Source organism: Anser cygnoides, chromosome 2 (genome assembly GCF_040182565.1).
Source record: "Anser cygnoides isolate HZ-2024a breed goose chromosome 2, Taihu_goose_T2T_genome, whole genome shotgun sequence".
NCBI lineage: Eukaryota > Metazoa > Chordata > Aves > Anseriformes > Anatidae > Anser > Anser cygnoides.
Window position 1 is genome coordinate 87301707 of NC_089874.1, and position 23938 is coordinate 87325644.

The 23938-nt window shown below is 39.1% G+C and overlaps 1 protein-coding gene across 1 annotated transcript; it reads left to right on the forward strand.

Annotated features, from left to right (window-relative positions):
• Positions 1–331: 331 nt before the first annotated feature.
• LOC106036526 (carboxymethylenebutenolidase homolog) lies at positions 332–9433 on the forward strand. Its single transcript, XM_013181972.3, has 6 exons — positions 332–555; positions 4084–4297; positions 4937–5044; positions 6922–7064; positions 7477–7568; positions 9046–9433. Exons 2-6 carry the CDS (start codon positions 4092–4094, stop codon positions 9223–9225), a joined length of 729 nt encoding a protein of 242 aa, XP_013037426.1. The 5' UTR covers positions 332–555; positions 4084–4091; the 3' UTR covers positions 9226–9433.
• Positions 9434–23938: the final 14505 nt, after the last annotated feature.

The following is a 23938-nucleotide window of genomic DNA, read 5'->3' on the forward strand; positions in this document are numbered from 1 at the left end:
AAAGGTTCTGCAGGCTTAAATGGCTGCACCACACATACCAGTTGCTTTGTAGTGTACAGGTCTGGAAGGGAAATCTTACTAGAAAACGGAAGTCTGTTAGTAAGAAGACTCCGTAGTCCTTCTTTCAACCTCTCCGTGCTATTCTGTTAGGAATTAAACATTTTTAGAAATGGAAAAATAAGTGCAGTTTAGCATCGGTGTGCACCTTGCTTTCTAAACTCCTTAAATAATAATAATAAAAAAAATGAAAGGTGGAGTAAAAGGCAATTGATTTGGAGCCTACTGAATCCACCAAACCCTGCCTCTCTGCATGATCTGTCTCCACCCCTTCCGGTCAGGATGATTTGTGTGCTGAGCGTCTCCTCCTCATCTCCCAATCCCCAGGGCTGCAGAAGAGTTGAAAAGCACCTGGAAACTGGATGGGCAGCAGAAGCAGCAGCCGGAGCAAAACTGCCAGCAGAACTGGTTTTCTTCTTTTTGTGTTTAGAGAAGTCTAGCTGGTATCTCACTGAACAGAGGACCCGAGCTGGGATAACGCAGGATCCTGTACTCCAGGTATGTCATGGCAAACTGGTCCACAAAGACTGAGCTGGCAGCGGAGGGAGGCTAACTGCTTTTAACTGAGTTGAGTGGGAGAAATCTGAAATTGCTAAGCAGCCAGAAACAGCTCTTTGAAAATGCACAAAACATTCAGCACAAACCACTCCTTTAAAGAAAGACTTTTATTTTGTCTTCATTAAAAAAAAAAAAAAAAAGGTTGAAAGAAAGAAAAAACCTGCATGAAGACAAGTATTAAGGAGAAGGTAAGGTAAAGATAGAGGATATCAACTTTGGGAAAAACTGGATTTTGAGTGTCTGCAGCTGCGGTGTAGCAGTAGTTCTGAGGACAACCCAAACGCTTTTCCCTCTAAATGTCATCATACATTGGCACAAATAGGTAAGGGAGGCAGTACGTTCACTTGAAGCTTTTAACTCTAGACTGCCTGACTTTGTGGGAGGCATCCTACTTCAGCCACAGTCTGGGGGCTTTCTTTAGGAATTACTAGTCACTATTTTGCATCCAGCGGTAGCAAGATCATGCTAGAGGACCATAATTTCTTTCGCCCTTATGATAATGAATTCCTATTCCTTCCCTTGTTTGGTCCACTGGAGCATTTAGCATTGAAATAAATTACCGCTGGAGTTTAAAATGTTATCCCTGGACCCAGGAAAAAGGCAGACATGTCATATCTTGGCATCATTAGTGCAAGGTCCTGGGAAAAAGCAAAGCACTTTGAGATCACGTGCTCCTAACCACTTTACGAGAAGTGGGGATTATCCTTAGGACTATCTTTTCCTCAGTTTTACCTGATTGTTTTTGAAAGAATATTAGCCTCCCCTATCAAGTATATATATATATATATATTTATTTAATGAAAATTAGGACTTGATAGGTTATAATCATGTTATTTGCTGCACCCTACAAATGAATTAGTTTGGGTCTGTCCTGCCATCCAAGGGAGCCTACCTTTGTCTTGTGATAATACTAAATGATTCTCCTCAGTGTTTTTGTTACTTGCACAAAAGCTGGGTGGCACTGAGGAACTCAGGGAACCAAGGAAGCGTAGACCCACTTGTGAGACGAAGAAGCTTTAAGAAGGCTTTCTCTAAACCAGCAAAAGGATGCCCTGAAACTCATGGATGTCTCTGCTTGTTCCCTGTTAGCAGTAGTTTCCCCTGCTCCTTGCTTTGTGCTAGTCCCTGTGTCTTATCTGTGTCAGAGCTCAGTGATAAGAAGCGGGCTGTAGAGGTGAGGTTCTGCCTGCCTGGAACTGGGCCGTGGGGAAAGCAGGAAGAGGAAAAGTGTAATGGATGAAATCGGTGGCAAGAGGGAATGAGGTGAGACAGGACAGGTAGGAAATATCCTGGGTTGTTGCTTCACCACACCGTGTTGCATGGATCAAAGTGGGAGGGAACAAATAAAGCTTCTGACTAAACAGGATCCCATCAAAGACTTCTAAGCAGTTCAGGCGTGGCTGGCTATTTACTAAGGTCTTCGCAGCCGGGTGCCTGGAGAAGAGCCAGCTGGCTGGGAATCAATCAAGATAGGCCAAAGAAATGATTTCTGGGAAGCTACCAGAAGATAGACAGGAGGCTCTTTCACAACTATTGCAAAGCTTAATGCCTCCTAAACACTATTTCCTTGAAGGGGACACCACAGGTTGTGCCCTTCTGAACGAAAGGTGCTAATGGGCTAAGGCTGTGGCTGCCATCTCAGAAGCCAGTGCTGTTAGCTGACTTTGAGAATGCCTGTCAGTTCTTCAAGCAGTCTCTTGCACTTCAACAACCTCATTCATCTTAGGTTAAAAAAAAAAAAAAAAGGAAAGAAAAGAAAAAAAAAAAGATAGAAGTATTTTTGCAAAAACAGACATCATTCAAGCATTTTCAGGCCTGTTATGGGGGACATGAGCTAGGAGACACTCTCCCACATGTTACAACTTCTACTTGCATGTAATGCCAAAGCAATGGAGGTTTTGGTCCTGAAGATCAGGATAATTCATGCTTCCTAATACCAACCCAGACATTCAGACGTTGAAAAAGGTGGGAGAACAATTAACAAGTGTAATCAGCTCTCAGTTATCAGCAGAGGGAATTACTCACCGTGTAAGATCACCCATCCCATAGCTATCTGTAAAGCAGCTTGATTCTAGCAGTAGTGTCACATCCGCCCAGTTCCTGTACCTCTGCAGCAAACTCTAACAGCCGGAGCTGCTGTTGTGATAAAGTATATTTAGTCAAAGTCAATGCTCTACCCGCCAGACCTGATGACACCATCCCCAAGGCTGGGAGAGGATTACTGGTGGAAGAATGGTGTCCCTAGATGATACTTTGGGAAGACCGATTATCTTGGGTATAAAGCAGCCTAAATGCATCCAAAAAAAGTGATGCTGTTATTGAGCCTGTTTTAATTGTGCAAACTGGGAAGTGCTGTGTAGGTGCAAGAAACCGCTGAGTCTCTGCAGCTCAACTCTGCCCTTCAGTCCACCATAGCTCCAAATGTGTCTATATTATCTAGGCAAAATTTCCTGTTAGTTCATGAAACCTAGTTCTCTGCTGCTGTGGTTAATGGAGAGCTGAGGAAGGCTAACATTTTTAACAGAATTTGGTCTCTTATATGATATCTGGACAGTTTTTTGAAGTACATGTTACAATCCAAGTGGAGGTACTAGGCTGATTCTGCAATGATGCTGCTGAGAAGTATATGCAGGTGTGTGTACAAATCCCCAAGGACAGTTGGAAAAACGGTACGTGGTTAGGAAATGCTACTATTCATGCTGCTCCTGAAGACCTAATAGGGTTCCTTGTAGAGATGGATTATAATACTGCTTTTAATTCCAAGATAATATTCTACTTTTTTGCACAGAGTCCATTCCATGCTCCAGACACAAAGTCAGAACAACTTCTGACTCTAACTTCTCTGGCATTTGCTTGCTTTCTTGCAATCCCTTTCAAAGGCGTATGGGCCCAAGGCCTTGCAACCTAGTTTAGAAATCAGTACTGCAGCCAGTTGCCAGCTGTGCCCAATACACTGGGTGCCGTGCGCTGCAAGAAGCGCTGAATGCTATCCTTTTCTGTAGCAGCTGAGTGCTGTGCTTACCCCTCACATAATTCAGAGAAACCAGCTTGTGATTCCAGCTGAAGACACACGTGTCTGCTGCAACTGGTCACTTTCTCCTACGTATGGGGAGAGCATGACATCTGAAGCTGTACCGCTTCACACCAGTGCTGACGGAGTTGCATGGGAGCAAAACGAAAGTGACATGAGACTCAGGACATCCATGAACCTATTGTTTGCCATTTTGTAGCTTTTTGTCTCTTTTTCTTCTCAGCTTAATAACTTAAAGACTAAGAACAATTCTGCACTGGAACATTGCTTTTGCATTTTGCTGCTTTCTCCTTTCAGACAAGGAGAAAGGTGTCAATATTATTTACAGAAATTATTGAACTACTTTCTGCAGATTGTATTTGCCCTTATTTGTCTTAATCTTCTATTAGTAAATTAGACTTTCTCACTCTTATTTTTTCTTTCATTTCCCCCTCCAGGTTTCCAAATGGCGGATCCTTTCCTATATAACACTGGAGAAAGATCTGGATATGGGTGCCTTGGACATGAAGTACAAGTTGAGCACATCAAGGCATATGTCTGTAGACCATCTTTTTTCACAGACAAAGCTGTGATTGTGATTCATGACATATTTGGATGGCAGTTCCCAGACATTAGATATATAGTTGATTTGATTGCAGGTCATGGATACATGTAAGCACACATCTTTATTATTTTTCTCTTAAGAAATACACTGATAGATCACCAGGCCCAAAGCTAAGCATGGTATACGTTTTCCACACACATAGGGCAGCCATACCACGTTACTCTGTGTGAACAGAAATGTTCCCCTGTGGCCACCAAAGCTACTGAAATTGACCAAACAGAAATGTCTACCAGAGCAAAAAGCTAGAAGGAGGGTTGTGAATTGCCAGTGTTTGTGCTTATGTGGCAGTGTAGGTGATTAAAAGATAAGCAATAACAATGTTGGTGTGCACTTTTTAAGTTGTGTAAGTTTTTCATACCAAGCCTTTTGGAGTCCAAACAACAGGAAGGGTTGCTTTAGCTTTTAGTAGCAAAGAGATAAATATTTGTTTATATATAATCAGGAGGGTTGCTCTATCCCTTTACTTTTGTATTGTGTGTCTTTTTTTTTTTTTTTTTCTAATTTCCATTGCAAGACATATACTTTTAGCTTTGCTGATTGCCAGAACAGGATGAGTAGAATATGATTCAGATGATAACCATGTAGGTGTGTACTCTGGAGTAGAAAAGACGTTAGAAAACATTTAGACATCCACAGATTCTCCCCACCTGGATGTGAAAGTTGACTTGTTTCCATGTCTCACACAGAACCATCTGCCCAGACTTTTTCAAGGGGAAAGACCCCTGGAAAACTACTGATCACTGGCATGACTTTGCTGACTGGATGAAAGAACATGATCCTGTGAAAGTAGACAGGTAAGATGCATAACTGTGCTTGAATTTTAAAAAGCATTCAGCAAACAAGGGGAATTTATATGTATCTGAAATGTTTAACGTGGCACCACACAGTGGGGCAAGATGACTGCATGCACACAGTCATTTATTCTGGATGGTTCTTCTGTGGTCCTAAGCACTGCCTTGAGATTTGGAACAGATCATCTGCTCCATCCGTCACTCTACTTACTGTCCCCATCTTGTTTCCATGGGCCCTTTTCTAACTATGTCATGCTGCCTGCACAGGCCCATAACTGGTGTTACACAGCCCTCCCGCTCACCAGTGCAGAGACTGCCTCCAGTTCCCCAGGATAAGGAGGAAAGCTCTTCCACAAGTGCTCAAGCTATCTGCTACTTGTCACTTGCTCACCTTGCTTTCTCCCTTGTGAATGATAGTAGGTGAGATAATTTCCCGAGCAGCACTAGACCAAAATTTGCAAGACTGACCCAAAACTATGAGACATCTGATCAGCTGCACTGGTTTTCTCAATATGTGAAGTAAAGGGACCACTTTCTGTAGATCCAAGAAGTGCCTGTAACAAAGCTTCCCTGTTTCTTCAGCATCTATTACCACAGCCTAAAACTTGAGATAATGATAGCGAGACAGTGACACCCTATTACTCAGCTATCATCTCGTACAGCACAAAGTGTTTTTCTGGCCCCTTCAAGAGGTTCCAGTGCTCGCAGCCTAATTTCAACGTCCCTCAGCAAAGCTTTTGACAGTAGAGTCGCAGAAGCTGAGACTGAATTTTTGGAAAAAACAAACGACTAATACCTATAAAAATTCCTGTTCTGAAGATTCACTGTGGATAGGTAGGCACTATCTTAACCAGTTAAGACCTCAAGGACATGCCAATGCTATCTGCTGAGGGTTGACTTGTAGCTGCCCTCAAGATCCAATCTGCTGCTCTGAGAGCACCAGGAATCCTACGTACCCGTAACTTACCTTGTACCATTTCAAATAAACTAGCTCTGAAAGAGCCCATCCATTCACAATGTGCTCCTCATGCAGGCCTAGAACATGATCTTCTGATCATATCACTCTCATACTGCTTTTTTGTCAGCCTAAGCAAACCTGTGATGACCATACTAATATGCCTAAAGCTTGAAAATATAGTTATTAGTATATGTGGTCTGCATTTAAAATTAATGTAAAATTCTTTAGATAATCAGAAATATAAACTATTGACACTTATGAAGTTAGTAATAAAAAATTAATTAAAAATGTGACCTGCTCTGGTCTACACTAAAAACAATTTTTATACTTTATGCATTGTATACAATACCTCACACGTTTTTTTTTTAAACATTATAGCTGCTGACAGTTTAATTTGGAGGAGTTGTGAATTTGATATAGTATTTTTGCATGTGGGCTTGTTAGGATATTATTAATATTAACTCATGCAACAGGAATGACACACTTAAGATAAAACTTTATCTAAATAGGTGAACCCTGTAGAGATAGCACAGTGAAGCTTATCTATTCCCACATTCCATAAAGTAAGGTGTTGTTCTTCTTGCAGTTATGTCTTGGTTTTTGTTCTGTACTAAACAAAGTGATTCAATTAAAAAAAAATGCTTCTTTTGAAAACAAAGGAGCAGGTCACGATTCAGGTAAGTATTTAAGTACCTACAACTGTTTATGGCTACTAAATGAGGACCACAGATGTTAATTCTCATTCAAGAGTAGAAGCCACTGCTTTAGTTTGCAATTTGCCTTTTTTTTAATGTATTCTCTGTTTTAAATAATTGGGGGTGCAGATGGAAAAAAAAAAGTATCTCTTTTAATTTACTTCTTAAATTGTCAAATATTGATTCTGCTATAGATTCCTTAGTTCCCTTTTGTTTATATGTCTTAGGGAAGCTGATGTTGTCTTGAAGTATCTAAAGGAACAATGCGGTGCAAAGAAGATTGGTATCGTTGGGTTTTCCTGGGGTGGAATGGCAGTACATCACTTGATGCTGAAAAATCCTCAATTAGACGCTGGGGTGTCCCTCTATGGTAGTGTAGAATACATGAAAACTTACTTGGGCTGACATCACTATATGTAGTTTCTAAGTATAGTTATTGTTTTGTAATGATTTCTGTAAATACTAAACTCAAAGGTGAGTTGCAGATTTTAATTATGGTTATTTCAGCAATATGCTATATTGATATCAATATTTAAGAATGGTGTAAAGTTAAAAAAAAATGTTTCCTTTGGCACATAAATTTTCTAATTTTTTTTTAGTGTGTAGAGAGTGGGAACAATATTTTCCAAATTTTTTTTTTTCATCCATCAGAATAGAAGCTGTCCTGAAGTAAAAAACATATTTAACAAATAAACCTAAATAGAAATTTTGTCTTTGAATTTTTCATTAATCTTGCAAGAATGTTAACCTCACTAACAGACTGTTTCTCAAATACATTATAGGAATAATTAGGGACTCTGAAGAAAGATACAACTTACTAAATCCCACATTTTTCATTTTTGGTGAGAAAGACCACACTATTTCTCATGACCAGGTAAGTTGTACTGGAAATGATTTTTATTTTCCCTTTGTTTTTCTATCCTACACAGAAACCATAGCTTGTTAGAAACTATTTTCAGATACAAAAAACCAGACAGGCTAGATCGTTTTGTTTCTATTTCAACTTCCCCCAAATCTTGCTTAGGTTTTTCAAAGCTTCCTTTTGGGGCTGAAAAATGCAGTAAAGACCAGTGATTGGTCTCTCAGTGGCTAGACAAACAGAGTGTGAAATTGAGCAGGAAGATCCAACTGGTATGAATCAAACACCTTAAAAACGTGGATATTACTGCCACGGATGAGAGAACGGGTAGTAAACCTAATGAACTTGGACCCAGAATGGAAAAAAAAAATAATTCAGCTCAGTAACAGAACTTTCAGATGATGAAGATCAATGATTAATTGCTTTTGGTACAACAAGGCAAAATGAACTCTGTCAAAAGAGTGGTTGTGAATTTTTAAAAGGAAGATCAGAACTTATGGACCCTGTTTTGAATCCTGGATGCCAACTATATTCCTAAATAACCCCTATCATAAGCTCATCTGAAAGGTTGGATAAATACACAGATAGAAACTGGAGCACTCTTCTGTGCATACATTTTTTCTCTTTAGTGACAATGATAACATACTACCTCTAGTGTAGTTACAAATTCTTCATTCACCATCCGTTTTTCTGGTTAAAGTTTCCCCCCTCCCCCCCCAGCGAACACAGTTTTCATGAATACATGCATTACACCTTGAAACCATACCTTTTCCTCCTGAGATTTTCTCTCTCAGAGTTACCTGTGCAGTTTTGTATGAAAAAATCCTGAGTTTAATAAAAAACATCCTCAAATGGATTGTTTTCTGCACTAAGTAATAAAGGGTTGCGTGAAAAAAAGAAACAACATAAACAAGAAATAAATTACTTCAGATGAAATGCACAATGGGTAGAATTAAGCTTGCAGGGGTGATCATTCTTTTTATTTTCTGAGTTTCTCATGGAAATAAGCACAAAAATATGTATATATATGTATGCTGGAAAATAATCATTAATACTGTATGTATACTTAACATCAGCAGATTGTACAAGAGCTTTTTGTTGTAAAGTAACAATAAGAAGCAGTGTTTTCTTAACTATCAAAATATTTTGGACTGAGAATCACTGGGATTTAGAGAATATGTTTTCTCAAGATCAGAGTTTAAAATCAGGTTACAAGCCATATTAATATATGAATATAATTGCACCTGTTCATTTACAGCAACAAGATTTACCAAACTCTTTGCAGTAACTGTTGAGGGTTCTTAGATGCACCCATACTTTTGAAAACCATTTCAGTCTTACATTCCAAAGATGGGTTTTCTCATCTATTGATCAACAAAACCTGCTTCAAACATAACAGTGGAGAAAAGGCAAAGGTGTAGGAATATGAGCAATGGCAAGTTTGGCAAACTTGCAAAACCACAACCTAACAGAAAAATGTTTTCTTTTACAGATTACCTTACTGGAGGAGAAGTTGAAACAGTACTGTAAAGTTGCATATAAAATTAAAGTTTATCCTGGGCAGGTTCATGGGTTTGCACAACTGAAGCCAGAAGATATGAAACCTGATGATAAACCTTATATTGAAGAAGCTAGAAAGGATATGATTGACTGGATCAAAATGTTTATTTGACAAAAACCATGAAGTAACACTAGGCTTCAAGATTAGAGTTCAATTTAATTAATTTATAGAGAAGAAAACAGTCAAAGGGAAGATATCGTATTGTGAAAACTAGGAACATTTTAACTTATAGTTCTTTATTTTTTACAAGTCTTACAGAAGATTGTGACTCAAAGTTGGACTAAAGGACTATTAGGCATAAAAAAGTCGTTTGAATTTATCTTGCGTCACATTTGCTTCATTATTCTGCATCAAGACATCAATAGTAATGAAATTGCTTATCCATTCTTCTGTCCTTGTGGGTGTGACTTTTCATTTTGGCATTATTTGAGTTACAGTTTTTATTTTGGTATGAGAAGTCACAGGTGTTGGCATGAAGACACCCTGTTTTTGCGTGAAGACAATGCTTTTATTATCTGAGACATATTCGTTTCAGATATACTGCTGTACTGAACAGAATTTCCCACGCATGAAACGAACATTTGGCTGTGTTAAGGAGTTAAGAAGGAGTGATGTTGTTAGGTGACACCCTTCAGGTATGCTGTTTGTAATGTTAAGAGGACTTCCAGTATTCCTTCATCACCATCAAGGAAAAATATAACCAGTCCCTCCTGACTGTGGAAGTAACTCAGGCATTGTGCTAACAGTGGGTTTATTGTCCTGCTCCGAACTGTGGTGATCAGGTACAGGGCTGACCAACAGGTACCCGCAATCAGTCCTCATTATATCATTTGCTTTCCCTTATATTCCTTTTTCCCCTCTCAAGATCTTAATCTAAAGGAAAGGAAAGGAAAGGAAAGGAAAGGAAAGGAAAGGAAAGGAAAGGAAAGGAAAGGAAAGGAAAGGAAAGGAAAGGAAAGGAAAGGAAAGGAAAGGAAAGGAAAGGAAAGGAAAGGAAAGGAAAGGAAAGGAAAGGAAAGGAAAGGAAAGGAAAGGAAAGGAAAGGAAAGGAAAGGAAAGGAAAGGAAAGGAAAGGAAAGGAAAGGAAAGGAAAGGAAAGGAAAGGAAAGGATAAACAATAATAAACATCCCTGTTATGTTAAACATTCCTGTTTTACCCCACTGGCTCCAGTTTTGCTGACTGGATGACTTTTTTTTTTTTGATATTTTTAATTTTGTTGCCTTGGTAATGACTAGGAAATTTGTTCTTACTTAGAGATCCTCTGAACCTTTACTCATGTCCCTTTTTATTTTCTACAACATCTGCTGGTTTCTCACATGGCCACCCCATCAATGTAGCCAGACATCAAGGCTAGCCATCCCCATAGATATTGCTTTCCCTTTGACAGCAGCTCACGCATCACCATGCTCTCCATCTGTAGGGCATGGCGCACCCTTTCTCTGCAAACCTCAGCGGGCTGAGTGTGTTCAACAACACCGCTGCAAGGCAAACGCCGTGCTCGGCCCCAACCCAGAGAGGCTCTGGGGCCCTTCTGTTCTCCCCACCCCAAATACCTGCAGCCGTACCAAGTCACCAGCTTTGTCTTGCTCAGCTGAAAGTCTTGGTCCTGGTCCTGCAGCATTCACACTTCCCAGGGGAGAGCTCCGGGCTTTGGTGCTGCTGTCACCATGTTCTTTGGTAGCCTCAGAAAAATCCTCCAAATATTGCAGGCTGGTGAAGACAGCGCCACACGTAACATGCTTTTCGTAAGAAATGAGTGTGTGGGGGAGCATGATAAGACTTTTTGCTTATCAGGAAAACAAAAAAACTGAGGGAGCTGGGAAAGCAAAATACACATTCTCCGGGGGGGCCCCTCAGCTGGAGCTGATGAGATGGGTTTTGTAGCGGTAGATTAGCATGTGTGAGACAGAGCTGCAGGTTGTGCAAGCAGCTTTTACAGAAGAGACGTGGAAACCTCCCAGTACTTTTCCCCAAACGTGCTCAGCCTGAGAAGTTGGGGCCAGCCCAGGGTGTCTCCAGCCCTGCTGAGGAGCCGGGCTCTCCTGCCGTTCACATGGCCATGGGTGCCGTGGCTTCTGGCACCTGGGGTAAATTGTTGCCAGGCTTGGTTGGTCCACCTTGGTGGTGGTGATGGGTGCCCTGATCTTATCCCCATTCGTTCCCATTTGCCCTCATCCATCTTTCCCCAGTGCATGAGTACGGAGCTTGCAGGCAGTGTGTAAACTCCTCCAGGTCTTCAAAACCCTTAATTTAGGCAGGGTTCCCCACACCTGCAGAAAAGGGAGGACGGTTTGCCTCGAGAGAAAGAAGGAGCTTTCTGCATGTAAATCCTAGCTGCCCAGCCCAGACATAAATCTCTATTTTAGGCAAGATCTGATGCTGATCCTTATCAGAGCTAGCTTTTCAGCACTGCATTAAAAGTGCTGTGGTTAGCAGCTGTCACAGCCCTACTCACTCCAGGAAATGTCCACAAGATGGGGCCCTGCTCCGTGACTGTCATCGAGAAAACTTGGTGGAGGTTCGGCTCCAACTACAATAATCAAGGCTCTGAATGGTCCCTGCCAAACTCTGCAGTAATGGTGTACTACTCCCAGAGGAAACCTGGATTACTAGTCAGCAGAAAGCTGCTAAATATTGTCTCTGTATGCAGCAAGGCAATGTAGCCTGATGGATTTTGATAAAATGTGGAATTTCACCTCCTTAGGACTCTCTAGGTTATGAGAGGGAGCTCTGGTTGTGATACACTATCTTTACACCTTGTATTTTATTTTGCATGACTGAATATTTATTATTTGAAAGGTCATTTGAAAGATCAGTTTGTCTTCATTACACAGCAAAATCAGGTTGTCTTTGGGTATCATAAAAGCCTGATAAGCCGATGAGCTGTAAGAAGCGTGATTTAAGTTGTACCCAGAGTGTGCTCTGTTTATGCTTGCTCATCGTGAGTACGATCTTTCTTCTCGTACAAACAAATGTAAATAAGAGATATACTGAGCTTCTTAGGGAGATTTTAATCATGACAAACCGCACTAGTTCCCACCGATAGGTTAATCTTGTAATTCTCTGTTATTTAAACTTGCTTGGCCAAATAGCTCAGTCACGTTAAGATGACTCAGCAAACTGAAACACAACTGAAGGAGGACAAACCTTAGGCAACCTACATAAATATTTGATGAAATAGCATCCAAAGAACAGCAGCTAGTAGGTCTGAACCTCTGCCATACAAGCACCACCAGTGCTCTGAAAGGCAGGAGGAACCTCTGCTATAGCAGACTCCTATGGAGACCGCTTTTTTTCCATCTTTTTCTCTGGCACTCTTAGCACTAGAGGGTCAGGGCTTGCTGGATGAGAAGATGGGGAGTTGCCACCTTGGTGGCGTGCCAAAGAGGAAGCAGGGAAAGGGCTGATGAGGTGCTTTTGAGCAGTGGCAAAAACAAAGCAAGCGATGAGGGAGAAGGCACGGAGGTGTTTAAAACTAGAGCTGTTTTCAGTCTATTTCTGTATTGATACTGGAGCCCCAGGCTCACCTCTGTGGGTGGGATAACAGCATAGATGCTGTTGTGCCATGACCTCAAAATTCACAGATCAGACTGACTGCCTAAACTGGGTCTTACAAAAATTGTTTTACTGTTCGGTTTTATTTTTATAGGAGGCCTAAATGCATCTGATTTCTTAGGTGGAGATCAAGTCTGAGTACTTCATATGTAAAGAAGTGTACATATGTCTGAGGCTTTAGACACATTTAATCCGTGTTTCATGTGCAGTTTCACGAAGAACTGATCTCAACTACAAGTACAAAGAGCTGATCTGAACTGCAAATGCAGTCAGATCCCTAAACCAACAAACTCCTTCTCATTAGCTTTGTGGTGGTTGAATTGCACATGGGTGAAAATTATAATTCAATTAATAAATAACTTCAATAATCCTGGTTTTCTCCAATTTTTTTTTAATATGTTTTTCTTAGCAGTACCAGATAAATTCTACATCGAGAGTGGGTTGAGGAAACTTTTTTTTTTTTAATGGTCTAATCAGCATCTCTATTAATCTCTTTTGTGAACTATTTTATGTAGCTTTTATAATCTACGTCAGCTTAATTAACATTTTATAGCAGGCATTCACTGCTGTTCAAAGGTTATGCAGTGAACACTGGCATGTTTCTAGCTGTAACCTCAGTAGTACAAGATGATTTTCTCCTTTCTATACATAATTCATCAACATTCTTCAAGTCATTACATGACAAAAATCATACTTGTCAATATAGCATTTTTGCTTACTAAACTTCTGTTTACTAAGCCTTGGAAATGCCACTGTATTTGTTTAAACACAACTTGTATTTTGACATGTAATATTAGGCTACTTTTAAAAGAAATGGGACTTCTACTTAAATATAAATGGATTTTTGCCAGCTTACTGCTCACATGAACTGTGCAAAGTGAGGGAAAACATCAAACACAGTGGTAGGGGAGTTGTTCTAGGTCTGATCAGTTTTACAGCGTGCATTTGAAATCCCTACTCATTGCTTTGCCTGAGGTTTGAGAAAGGTGCTGGAAAAGCTGCAGTTAGTCTAGTTAAACTGCACTGCAACTTCTGGAGGGGTTTTGCTGATTGGTTTGGAAGGTCAGGAGAGTAGCTCTGTTCAGAAACAGCGCTGTGGAGGGCCTACCCTAAGAGGGCCAATTCTCGGTGCTGGGAACCTCTGCATGTGTCACCCCAAAGCGTGTTGCCCTGTGAAGACAGCACAACTGATGTAAAGGGGCAGGATTTGGGGTAATTTGTGGTGCTGTTCACTGTGTTTTCCTGTTTTGGTTTTAACACCATTTACCATGTTATGTGCATTTGTAGTAGAGGAATTGAAGAGGGGAGAGAGTACTGGAGATATATTGAAGGTCTTAGCTGACATCTGCTAGAATTAATTAGAAAATCCAGAAGGGGATAAATGATTAAGATACATTCCTAGCAAACATAGTTAATGTTGAAGAGCACATTTGATTTTTATTGCCAGCACACTGGATTTCACTTTAGCAATGAGACCAGCCAGACCAAGGAATATTATTCCAGTAGATTCATTTACATGGGAAGAGAGACTATCCCTTGTTAATAAGCAACCATTGCCATTTTGATTTGTTAAGAGTGGCAACAGTATCAGGTTAAACAGCTTCTCAATATGGGCTAAAAAAAAGGCTGTGTATAACCACCTACTGCGTGGTGGAAGGAGGAGAGTAGAGAGCACCAGAAGTTAGCTGGGTTTTTTAAACACAAGATCCTACAGTGGTCTATCTCCTGTTGAAAGGAATAAGACATTAAAATGAGCTTGAGGGATTCTTCTGAGAAAACCTCTGAGGCTATAAACTGTTTGGAAACCTCTCTTCACTTGAGGAGAAATAAAGTAGCTTCCATTTTGTCCTTTAAAATGTACACCTCTAGAAAAGTTAGGTATCTATGATGTACTCATAAACAACCCTGGTGTACATCCCTATATTCCTCTTACCATTCTAGTTCAGATTACAGAGTGTGCAGAGAAACCCCTGCTGATTTACCTTCTCTGAGTTGGATTTTGGGAGCTTGTAGAGACGCCATTTAACGATGAGTTCTCTGGGAAAGGGCTGTGCTCAACAGGTGATACTAAGGGACCAGCAGAGTGCATGTAAGCAGCTGCAGTCTTGGATTCCCCATAAAGGAAGAGAAAGGGGACGCACAATGAAAACTGCAAGGGAGAAGTAGTCAGAAGAGCGGCTTGCTGACAGTGGAGTTTCACAGGAGTAACAGCAAAAGATGACCAGGTGCCAGACTGTCAGGAGGAGGTGGGAGACCACAAGAGAGGGATGGTTTGTTGGGAGCTCACGTGGAAATGTAGCTAGCACAAATTGGATTGCTCCAAGCAGAAAGCTAGGAATGATGGATTGACATGGATTGACATGAGCCCTTCTTCTGAGCTTATTGCACACCACGGTTACGCTGACTGACTGGGATTCATGAATGGCAACCAAAGAGGGCCGATGCCAGGAGCTGCTTTACAAGCTGCCTCGAGCTTTCACTTCTAACCTTGTGGTACAAAGTGCTTTTTACTAGGGGTATGTGGGGACTGCATGAAGATTATGACTTATCATCATAGTTACTGATGCAAATAAATGACATTACTGTTTGTCCTGCTTGCTTTCCTGCAGATTTCCAGATGGCTAATGAATTGAAGCCCTTCCCATGTGATATTGGAGACAGATTTGACTATGAGTGTTGTGGGCAAGAAGTACAAGTTGAGCACATCAAGGCATATGCCTGCAAACCCCTTGCCAGCATGGACAAAGCTGTGATTGTGATTCAAGACGTATTTGGATGGCAACTCCCAAACATGAGACACATGGCTGATATAGTTGCAGCTAATGGATACATGTAAGAAATGTTTTCTGCAAGAAATCCCACTCTTTATTTTCTACCATTAGAAGACAAAGGAGACAAAGGCATTTAATAAGTGAAAGATAACTGGTTTCCCAGGGATCCCATTGCTGCCCTGTGGGCTGGGCTGGGGAGAGCACACAGCAGTATCTAAGGGTGACCCAATGATGGCAGCCTGAGGAGTCCCTGTTTGTTTCCTTCTAGTGAATGCATGGCCCTGACTCTTCTGCTGGTCATGCGGCACATCCCAGGTCATCGTGAGCCAGGGTTTAGCTACTCTTGTGATGCAGGAGCTCTTCAGTACTGAGTGGGATCTTACTCTATGTCTCTTTTTCCAGTCACTAAATGATGTCTGCAGTAAAGCACTCAGTCCATCATTTTTTTCTAGCTCATAAGCAAGCCTCATGATGTGCTCTGTAGTAAATAACTATTTTCTGTAGCTGCCTTTGTTTAATTTGAATGCATTAATGATGGATTTATGTTAAATGGTATAAATGAACGCTGTATGCAAAATCAAAAATTGTAATCAGGACCCTGTTTGATCATTTCACAATGAAACATTGAAAAAATCTTATATATATACTTAGAAATGTTTTGTAAAGCATATAGGCATTTTTGTAGAGCAGTTAACAATAGTATTTAAAAACATGACTTTCTTGGGGAAAAGAAATAAAAACTATATTTTGCTTGGGTAGAAGCTTTTTGTTGTATAAAGGGCCAGAAAGTCTCAGGGTTGATGAATTTATTTAATTTTGATTTTGTTTATGTGTGTCTGCATGTGCAGAGCCATCTGCCCAGACATTTTTGCAGGAAAAGAAGCTTGGAAGCCTTCCTATGACTGGTCCAACCTTGATGATTGTCTGAAAGCTCAAGATCCCAGAAAAATAAACAAGTAAGGTGTCAGGGAACTGCATATCACATTGGCTAGAATCTTTAAACATTTAAACACAGGGAGGGATAGTAGGGATAGTACCCCACAGCCATTTAGCTGTTCTTATGACAGACAACTCTCATGTCACCTCTGTGAAGAAATTCACACTGGGACCACTGTGAAACAGAAGCTAGTGCTTAACACCTGTAGCAGTCCTCGAGGAACGCTGCTTAAACAGCGATCTGTGACCTGCCCTGGCTTCCAGTTAGCCTGGAATTAACCTGGTGTTTGATTTCAATTTGTTAATATTAGGGTGTAAAGTGTGCTGCCCCTGAAGAGATCATGTCCATTCCTTGCACATGTGCAACGCTGCTCAAGCATTTATCATCAAAGACCTTCTGTCTCTATCAGAGGTGCCGTACTGCCTTAGTAACACAGAAGGCAGCTGTTGGCAAGACAATACTGTGAAGGGGCCAGACTAATTAGAAATCAAACTAATTAACTTACTCGGAGAGCAAATCTCTTTCTTGGTCTGTGGGGAGTAGCTACATTAAAGGTTGCTGGGCTTAGGTATTTGGTGAGAAGGTTATGGGAGACATAATTGAATCACATCCAGAGAGCTCCTGTCTCAGTTGTTGTGGAAACTTCTTAGTTTGGAATCTGTCCCCTCTCTGCTGGAACGGGAAGGAAGGGTTGGGCTCTGCCTGGCATTTCTTACAGGCAATTCACATGTTTTAAATGTCAGCTACAGTGAAGAAAAATTTTTGGCACTTAATTTGCGTATGTGTATGTGGTGACGGTGGGACGACAGATAAGGTAGTATATGTGGGGCTGAAAATATAGTTCTTGAGGTGATATAAAACACTTAACTGTTACCTCTCTCCCACCGATACTTTCTCTTTAGTGCCTCTGCATGGTGACAGGGGTCTTCGGGGTTCTTCAGGGGTAAATGGATGCTTCCAGAATACAGCATCTGGGCCAGGTGAATTTCAACTGACACTATAAATCCTTGAAACATCTTCCATGTTTGTTATGTTGACTTTCCTGCAGCAAGTGTCTCAGAGGCTAACTTACAGTTATTGTCAACATATTGACTGTCTAATGAATAGTGTTCTCTGGAGAGGTTGTTATTACTTCTTTGTGTCTACATTTACAAAACAAAAAATCATCCAACTTTTCAGAGAGCTTTAAGCATTTTTACCTCTTAGGTAGGTGTTTAAACAATCATCTGCTTTCCATCCCTTTAGCTTTCCTTTGATGTATGTTATCCATGTTGTGGTTTTATTTGATTCCATTTGTTTTTCCTATCTTTGATGATTTCAGATTAGCAAGCCATAATACTTGCCTGGAATAATGGTTTATTTAAAGTTTATGAAAAAAATAAATATAGTAGCAACACAGTAGAGGGACACATATGCATACTTATATTTTCTTTTCATATTTTCCAATATTGATTTTACTATGTGTGCTTAATTTGCATTTGTTTATATGTTCCAGAGAAGCTGATGCTATTCTGAAATATCTAAAGGAACAGTGTGGTGCTAAGAGATTAGGGGTCATCGGTTTTTGCTGGGGTGGTGTTGCTGTACATCACATGATGCTGACATACCCCAAATTAAGGGCTGGTGTATCTCTCTACGGTAGGTAAATTCAAGGATGTAATACAAGCAGGTACACATGCGTATGTGTATTGTATAGCTTAGGTACTTGATCTAGCATTATTTCTTCAAATTAGGTTTTCAGTTGATGATGACAGATATTTTGAGCAAAGTAGGAAGGATATTATGCAAGGAAGATGGTAGTGAGGAAATTTGTTCCTAGTTTCATAATGAATCGTAGGAGCTGCATCTTTACTTCAGGTTTAGACAGACATACATGTCCTTGGGTCCCCTTCCCAATTCAGTTCCCTTTTCCTGTTTACTACTGCTTTGCAACTGCATGCTGCAGAGCTAGGACTTCACCCACATACAGAAAGTGTTGTTTTTGATTTAGCTACTCTGTGTAGTTAGATTGTGGTTATTTTAGCATCAGTTGTCCTTTTATGCTCCGCTCAAGAAGCTGGGTTAGCTAAACTGCTCTTTGCTAGTGTTCCTAGAATGTAAATTTTGGACTACTTATTAAAGCCATGACTTTCCCCGTCAGTTCAGAGTAACTCTACGTTGTACACACAGAAAACATCTTTCAAGTCATATGAATTCAGATATTCAATCTGTAGCTCAAGAAACTAAAATAAAGCTTTAATCTAGAAGGGTGTTCTTCTAGAAGCCATGTTTACAGTAGCTTGTTAAAAAGCTCCTGACATAATGACATTTACGGGTACACGTTGCGTAAGACAGGAGAACTTTTCACTGCATAAACAGAGTGCTGAATCTGAATTTCAACTTAAAAATCAATTGAAGGTTTGTTTGTTTGTTTATTTTTAATGTTTTCTAGGTCTAATCAAGGATTCTGATGTGTCCAATCTGCTGAACCCTACATTTTTCATTTTTGCTGAAAAGATGACTTCATTCCCCTTCATCAAGTACGCTAATAACCTCTGTCTTCTTTCATTTCTGCATTTAATTTTTCCTCCTGAATTATAAGCCAAAACTCAGCCTTATTAAAAAAAAATCAACAAATAAGCAGAAGAATGGAGGCAGACATAGAAGGAATTACATAACTTAGAAAAAAGAATTAGAACTATATATATACATATATTTTTTTTTTCCTGAAGTCTCTTTCTTTTGTGAAGGTATTTCCAATAACCCAGGTAAAAAAGTTTTATAAAAATCCTCTTGCAGTTTTGGAGTATTCAGGGAGCAATCCTTTGCTGAATGTCTTTTTTTTTTTCTTTTTTTTTTCTTTATTTTTCTTTTTTTTTTTTCTATTGGTTCTGGGTAATTTAGACATGATCATTTTATCAGACCTCACAGTGAAGAAAATACATAAAAGTGTAAAGTTAGTGGAATAAATAAAGTCGAGGATATGATGAGGAACAGTAATTTAGAAGACCGTTTTTTCTTTTTAGCTGCATTTGATAATTTATTTTTAAGTTAGTGTAAAGCAAATGGAACAAGGTAAACCCATGAGCAATTACTTTCTATATAAAGGTGCACTTAAACTGCACAGAAAAACACCTGTACTGAGAATTATTAATTTTTTGTTGCACTTGCAACATAAGCTCTTCTCCCTTGTGTGCAAATATATGTGCCTAAATGCAATTTTTGATAAAAGGATCAATTTTTCTTGCTGCACACTCTACTCTAGCCAGTATGCTAGGGAGATCATACTTATGAAATTAAATATATGTTTAATATTAATCAATTTTCTAGTACTGTAATGAAGGAGATTTTTTTCTGTGATTCTTTGTCTCATCCAGCGTTCAAAAATTCTGTTCACTTTACAAATTTTCTTAGTCAAATTTGTGTGCTAAATAGAATGATGGACTTTAAAATGAAAACATACCCACACCCTAGAAGTAACATTATGAAATATAACACAAAGGATAGAATTAGGGCAGCTGAGGAAACATTCAGTCTGGGATTTACGAGCACTTGGTCATTCCACTTCCCAGCATTACTGGCAACTATTTTCTGTGAAACCTTAATGAGTGTCTGCACTGTGATAGTTAATAAGCCTTACGTGTAGATATCTCCACATATCCTGTGAAGTGAGGCCATCATGCAGGATGATGTGCTTGTTCCCATGCATACGTGTCCATAAAAGGATATCTTATATCAGCTGCACAAGTCCAGGTTTATAACTGGAGAACTGGTCTGCAGGAATTTCCACTTGGATTTTTCACATTTGCACGCGTAGTCTGAAGTATAGAAAGAAAGATTTGTTAGGTAAACTGTCATGCTCATGACTGATTAGCCATAAAACAAAACACATTTTAAAAGTCTTAGTGAGGTAAAAGAGCACATGGTTTTCAAAGCGCTACTTGAAGTCGTCAGTGACAGAGAAATAGGTGGGAATAAAGAAGATGGAGGCAGACTTTTTTCATTGGTATTCAGTGAAAGGAGTAGAGGCAACAGGGACAAAGTGCAAAACAGGAAATTCCACTTAAACATAAGAAAAAAAGAATTCCTCTGAAGGTGCTTTAATATTTGAATCCGAGAGAGGCTGTGAAGTTTTCATTCTTGGAAGTATTAAAAACCTAGCTGGACAAGGCCCTGAGCTGTAGTTGACAGTAAGGGTCGGACTACATATTCCCTAGAGGTCCCTCAAAAATTTGGTGTTTATATAACATTTGGAAGTGACATTGATGTGACACAAGTTCCTAAAACTTGAAAAAAGGGATATCTTGCCCTCATTTATGTCATTCTAAACAATACATACAAATGTTTTTCAAGCTTTTCAGACACATACACTAATAAACCATGTATGATAAGCCAAATTGCATCCATTGGTGTCTGACTGAGGCTTGTTACTCAGTTTTAGTTTATTTAGTATTTTCATATGTTGTGTATGTAGGAAGTACTTTTATTGTATCTATATCTTTGCAGGTTGTTGTACCTATCTTTATATTCTAACAGGTTTTCTAGACCCTTATTGCAACTGTATTTTTTCTTTATATAATTTTACTTTTTGTTTTGCCCATAGGGAGCTTGGTTATTAGTGTCTAGCCTGCGTGATAAATCAGGGCGTTGAATGATGAATAAACTAAGGACTGGCAGCATGGAATATATCTATATTAATGTAACTGTGACTATGCTCTATATTACAGGTCACCCTACTGGAGCAGAAGTTAAAGCAAAATTCTCAAGCTGATTATCAGGTTAAAATTTATCCTGGACAAACTCATGGTTTTGTATATCACAGAAGAGAAGATATCAATCCTAAGGATAAGCCTTATATTGAGGAAGAAAGAAAGGATATGATCAACTGGCTGAATAAATATATTTAATAGAAAAGCAAACAATTAATTTATAACATAATCATGTAACATACTGTGGAGATTTTTGATAGCACATTTTAGAAAATTAGGAGGGAGAGCTTGTTGAAATTAAAAAAAAAGCAAACAATATTTATATATATATATATTTTTTGTCAGTAGATTTTAACTCATAAGTTCATGCTGTATTCTTTTGAGGCGGTTTCAGATGTCACTTAGCAGTGTCATGTCTTAATATGCTGTGAAATGGTTTACAATTCCTTGGGTTTTAGCTTAATACTTGAAATAATTTATACTAATGGTGGAATAATGTTTGCATATTATGGCCACTGTTCATCTAAATACCATACAAATCACAGGCCCAAAATTTAGGGACACAAATGGATTGTCTGATGGAACTACTTCTGAGACACTAGGCTTCTTTGACTGGTACCCTGGTGGCAGGTATTTATTTAACAAGTGACTTTATTGTGCATGTCTTTTTTCAAAATTTGGAGTCTGAGGTTATTCAGATGGAGTACTGCTTTCTCACATTACCTTTGGTCCTGTGATACTCTATAGATAATTTCCTAATCAGCTTCAGAAATCAAAAGTATAATACAAACGGCAAACAGGGCATTATTGTGTGGTTTAGAAACCATGGTTACGGCTTGAAGAAGAAATATTAAATGTTTTTGCGCAATGTATCTTGTTACGTAATTTTTCCATTGATGATACAGTAAAAATCTCTGTGTTGCATCAGCTCAAGATTGCATCTACCTCAGCACCCAGCCTTCATTGGTGGCCAGCAGTGGCTGCTTAGGGAATTCTCCTCTCATTCCACATCCTGGCAGGCAGCAGTTTAGGGTCTTTCTGTGCTGGATGTTCCTGATGGGGCATTGTGTTGAATAGCCACTGATGGACCCATCTTCTGTGAATTTGCCAGGAGAACTCTAATTCTGGTCTGTGACTGCTGCTGAAGTGTTGCTTTTGATAAGATACCATCTGTACCTAATGTATTAATCTACCTGTTGCCTGGGTGATACAGCTCTTATAACACATACTTCTTCTTTTTTTTTTTTCCAGGAGAAGAATGTAGAGATCTGGAAGTCTAGTGTGTCTTAATTACCTCAGTGTAAAACCTAGGCAACCCTAAATTCAGTGGAGTTCCCTTAGCATTAGAAAGTAAGCTGTTGTGTAAGAGGATGATCAGGTCATATATTTAGAGAATGGCTGTCATTCATAAATATTTAAATGGCATGCGTACTCTAAAACTAATATTGTGACTAAGCAAAAGGAAATAAAAAACAACTGAGATGCTGCATTTGTTAGAAGTTGAAAGGATAAATGCAAGTTACTACAAGTGCAGTCAAGTCTTCACAATAAAACTGCAACTCACCGTGTAAGATCTGGCATTTGGAGTTTATAGTACAAAGTGCAAGCAATTGCACATACGGAGATTGTGAATGTTTTGAATTAAATTTTGACTTCTAATTAAAAGTTATAAGGGGAAAATCTGAATGGATTATCAAGGAACACAGAACCAACAAGAAATCAAAATAAAACCCGTTTAATTTATAAAGTTTAATGTTAATATTAAGGTCATGGAAAATAGTCTTACGTATAAAGGAAAGTTTCCACAGGCACAGTACAGTCACTCAAGGAAGTGAGCGTGGGGCGAAGCAATCCTGGTGAAGAGAAGTTTCTGGAAGAATTGCTGTAGTGTCTCTTTTCTATGAATGATTTCAACTGCCGGTTTTCGTCATTTATTTTACTACTGATCTTTGAAGTTGTGGAGAATCTAACCCTATGTGCTATAATTTTTGTAATTTGTAATTTATGTAGTTTGTAATATACAAAAAAAAAAAGCCCCTCCTCTAATAAAAAAAAGACTACCAAAAGAATTGGGTTTTGAACCTTATGACTTCACTCTGGGATTCTTTGGTAGGCTTTTTTAATTCATTTGACTTCAATTTAGGAATTGTAAACAAATCATAGTGATAAAATTATTTAGAATATGGACAAACAGCTTATACGTGAGGACTAAATTGCAAAACGGGTCACTTTGTCAACACGGGACAAAAGTGCATTTAGTGCTATTTTTCAGATGTGCCTCTGAAGAAACAGTGAACTTTCACTGCTATTTTTACATAAAGCTCTCTAAAGAATAAACCCGATTATGCAACAAAAAGAAGATCAGAAAGCCAAATGGGAGGGATACAAGGATCAGGCAGTCACTTTAATTCAAAAGGGAAAAAATATATAACATGTCCTGATAGGATAAAAATGTATCAGCATTTAAAACATTTATTATAATTATATGTAGAGCAATCTACACAACTGTTACTTTTTCAGATTTTATTTGTTCTCATGCTGAAAGAGAAAATATTTTTCCTATGCTATGCTCTGTCTTGTATAGGGCTTTGAAACGATGTCTCTGTGTCACTACCTCACCCTGCTGATGACTTCAGATTTCTCTATTACCAATGTATAGGTAGTCTAAGGAAATAAAAATGCCAGCATAATGTTTGAAAGTGATACTACCCCAACCTTTGAAAACAAAGGAACACCCTTAAAAAAAAAAAAAAAAGATTAAATGAATTGCTCAGCTAAGTAAACATGTTTCGTAAGTTACGAAGAACTCCCAATATTAATACCATTTTGTATAAGCTACAGGGAACATTTTTTATTCAGATACAGCATGACT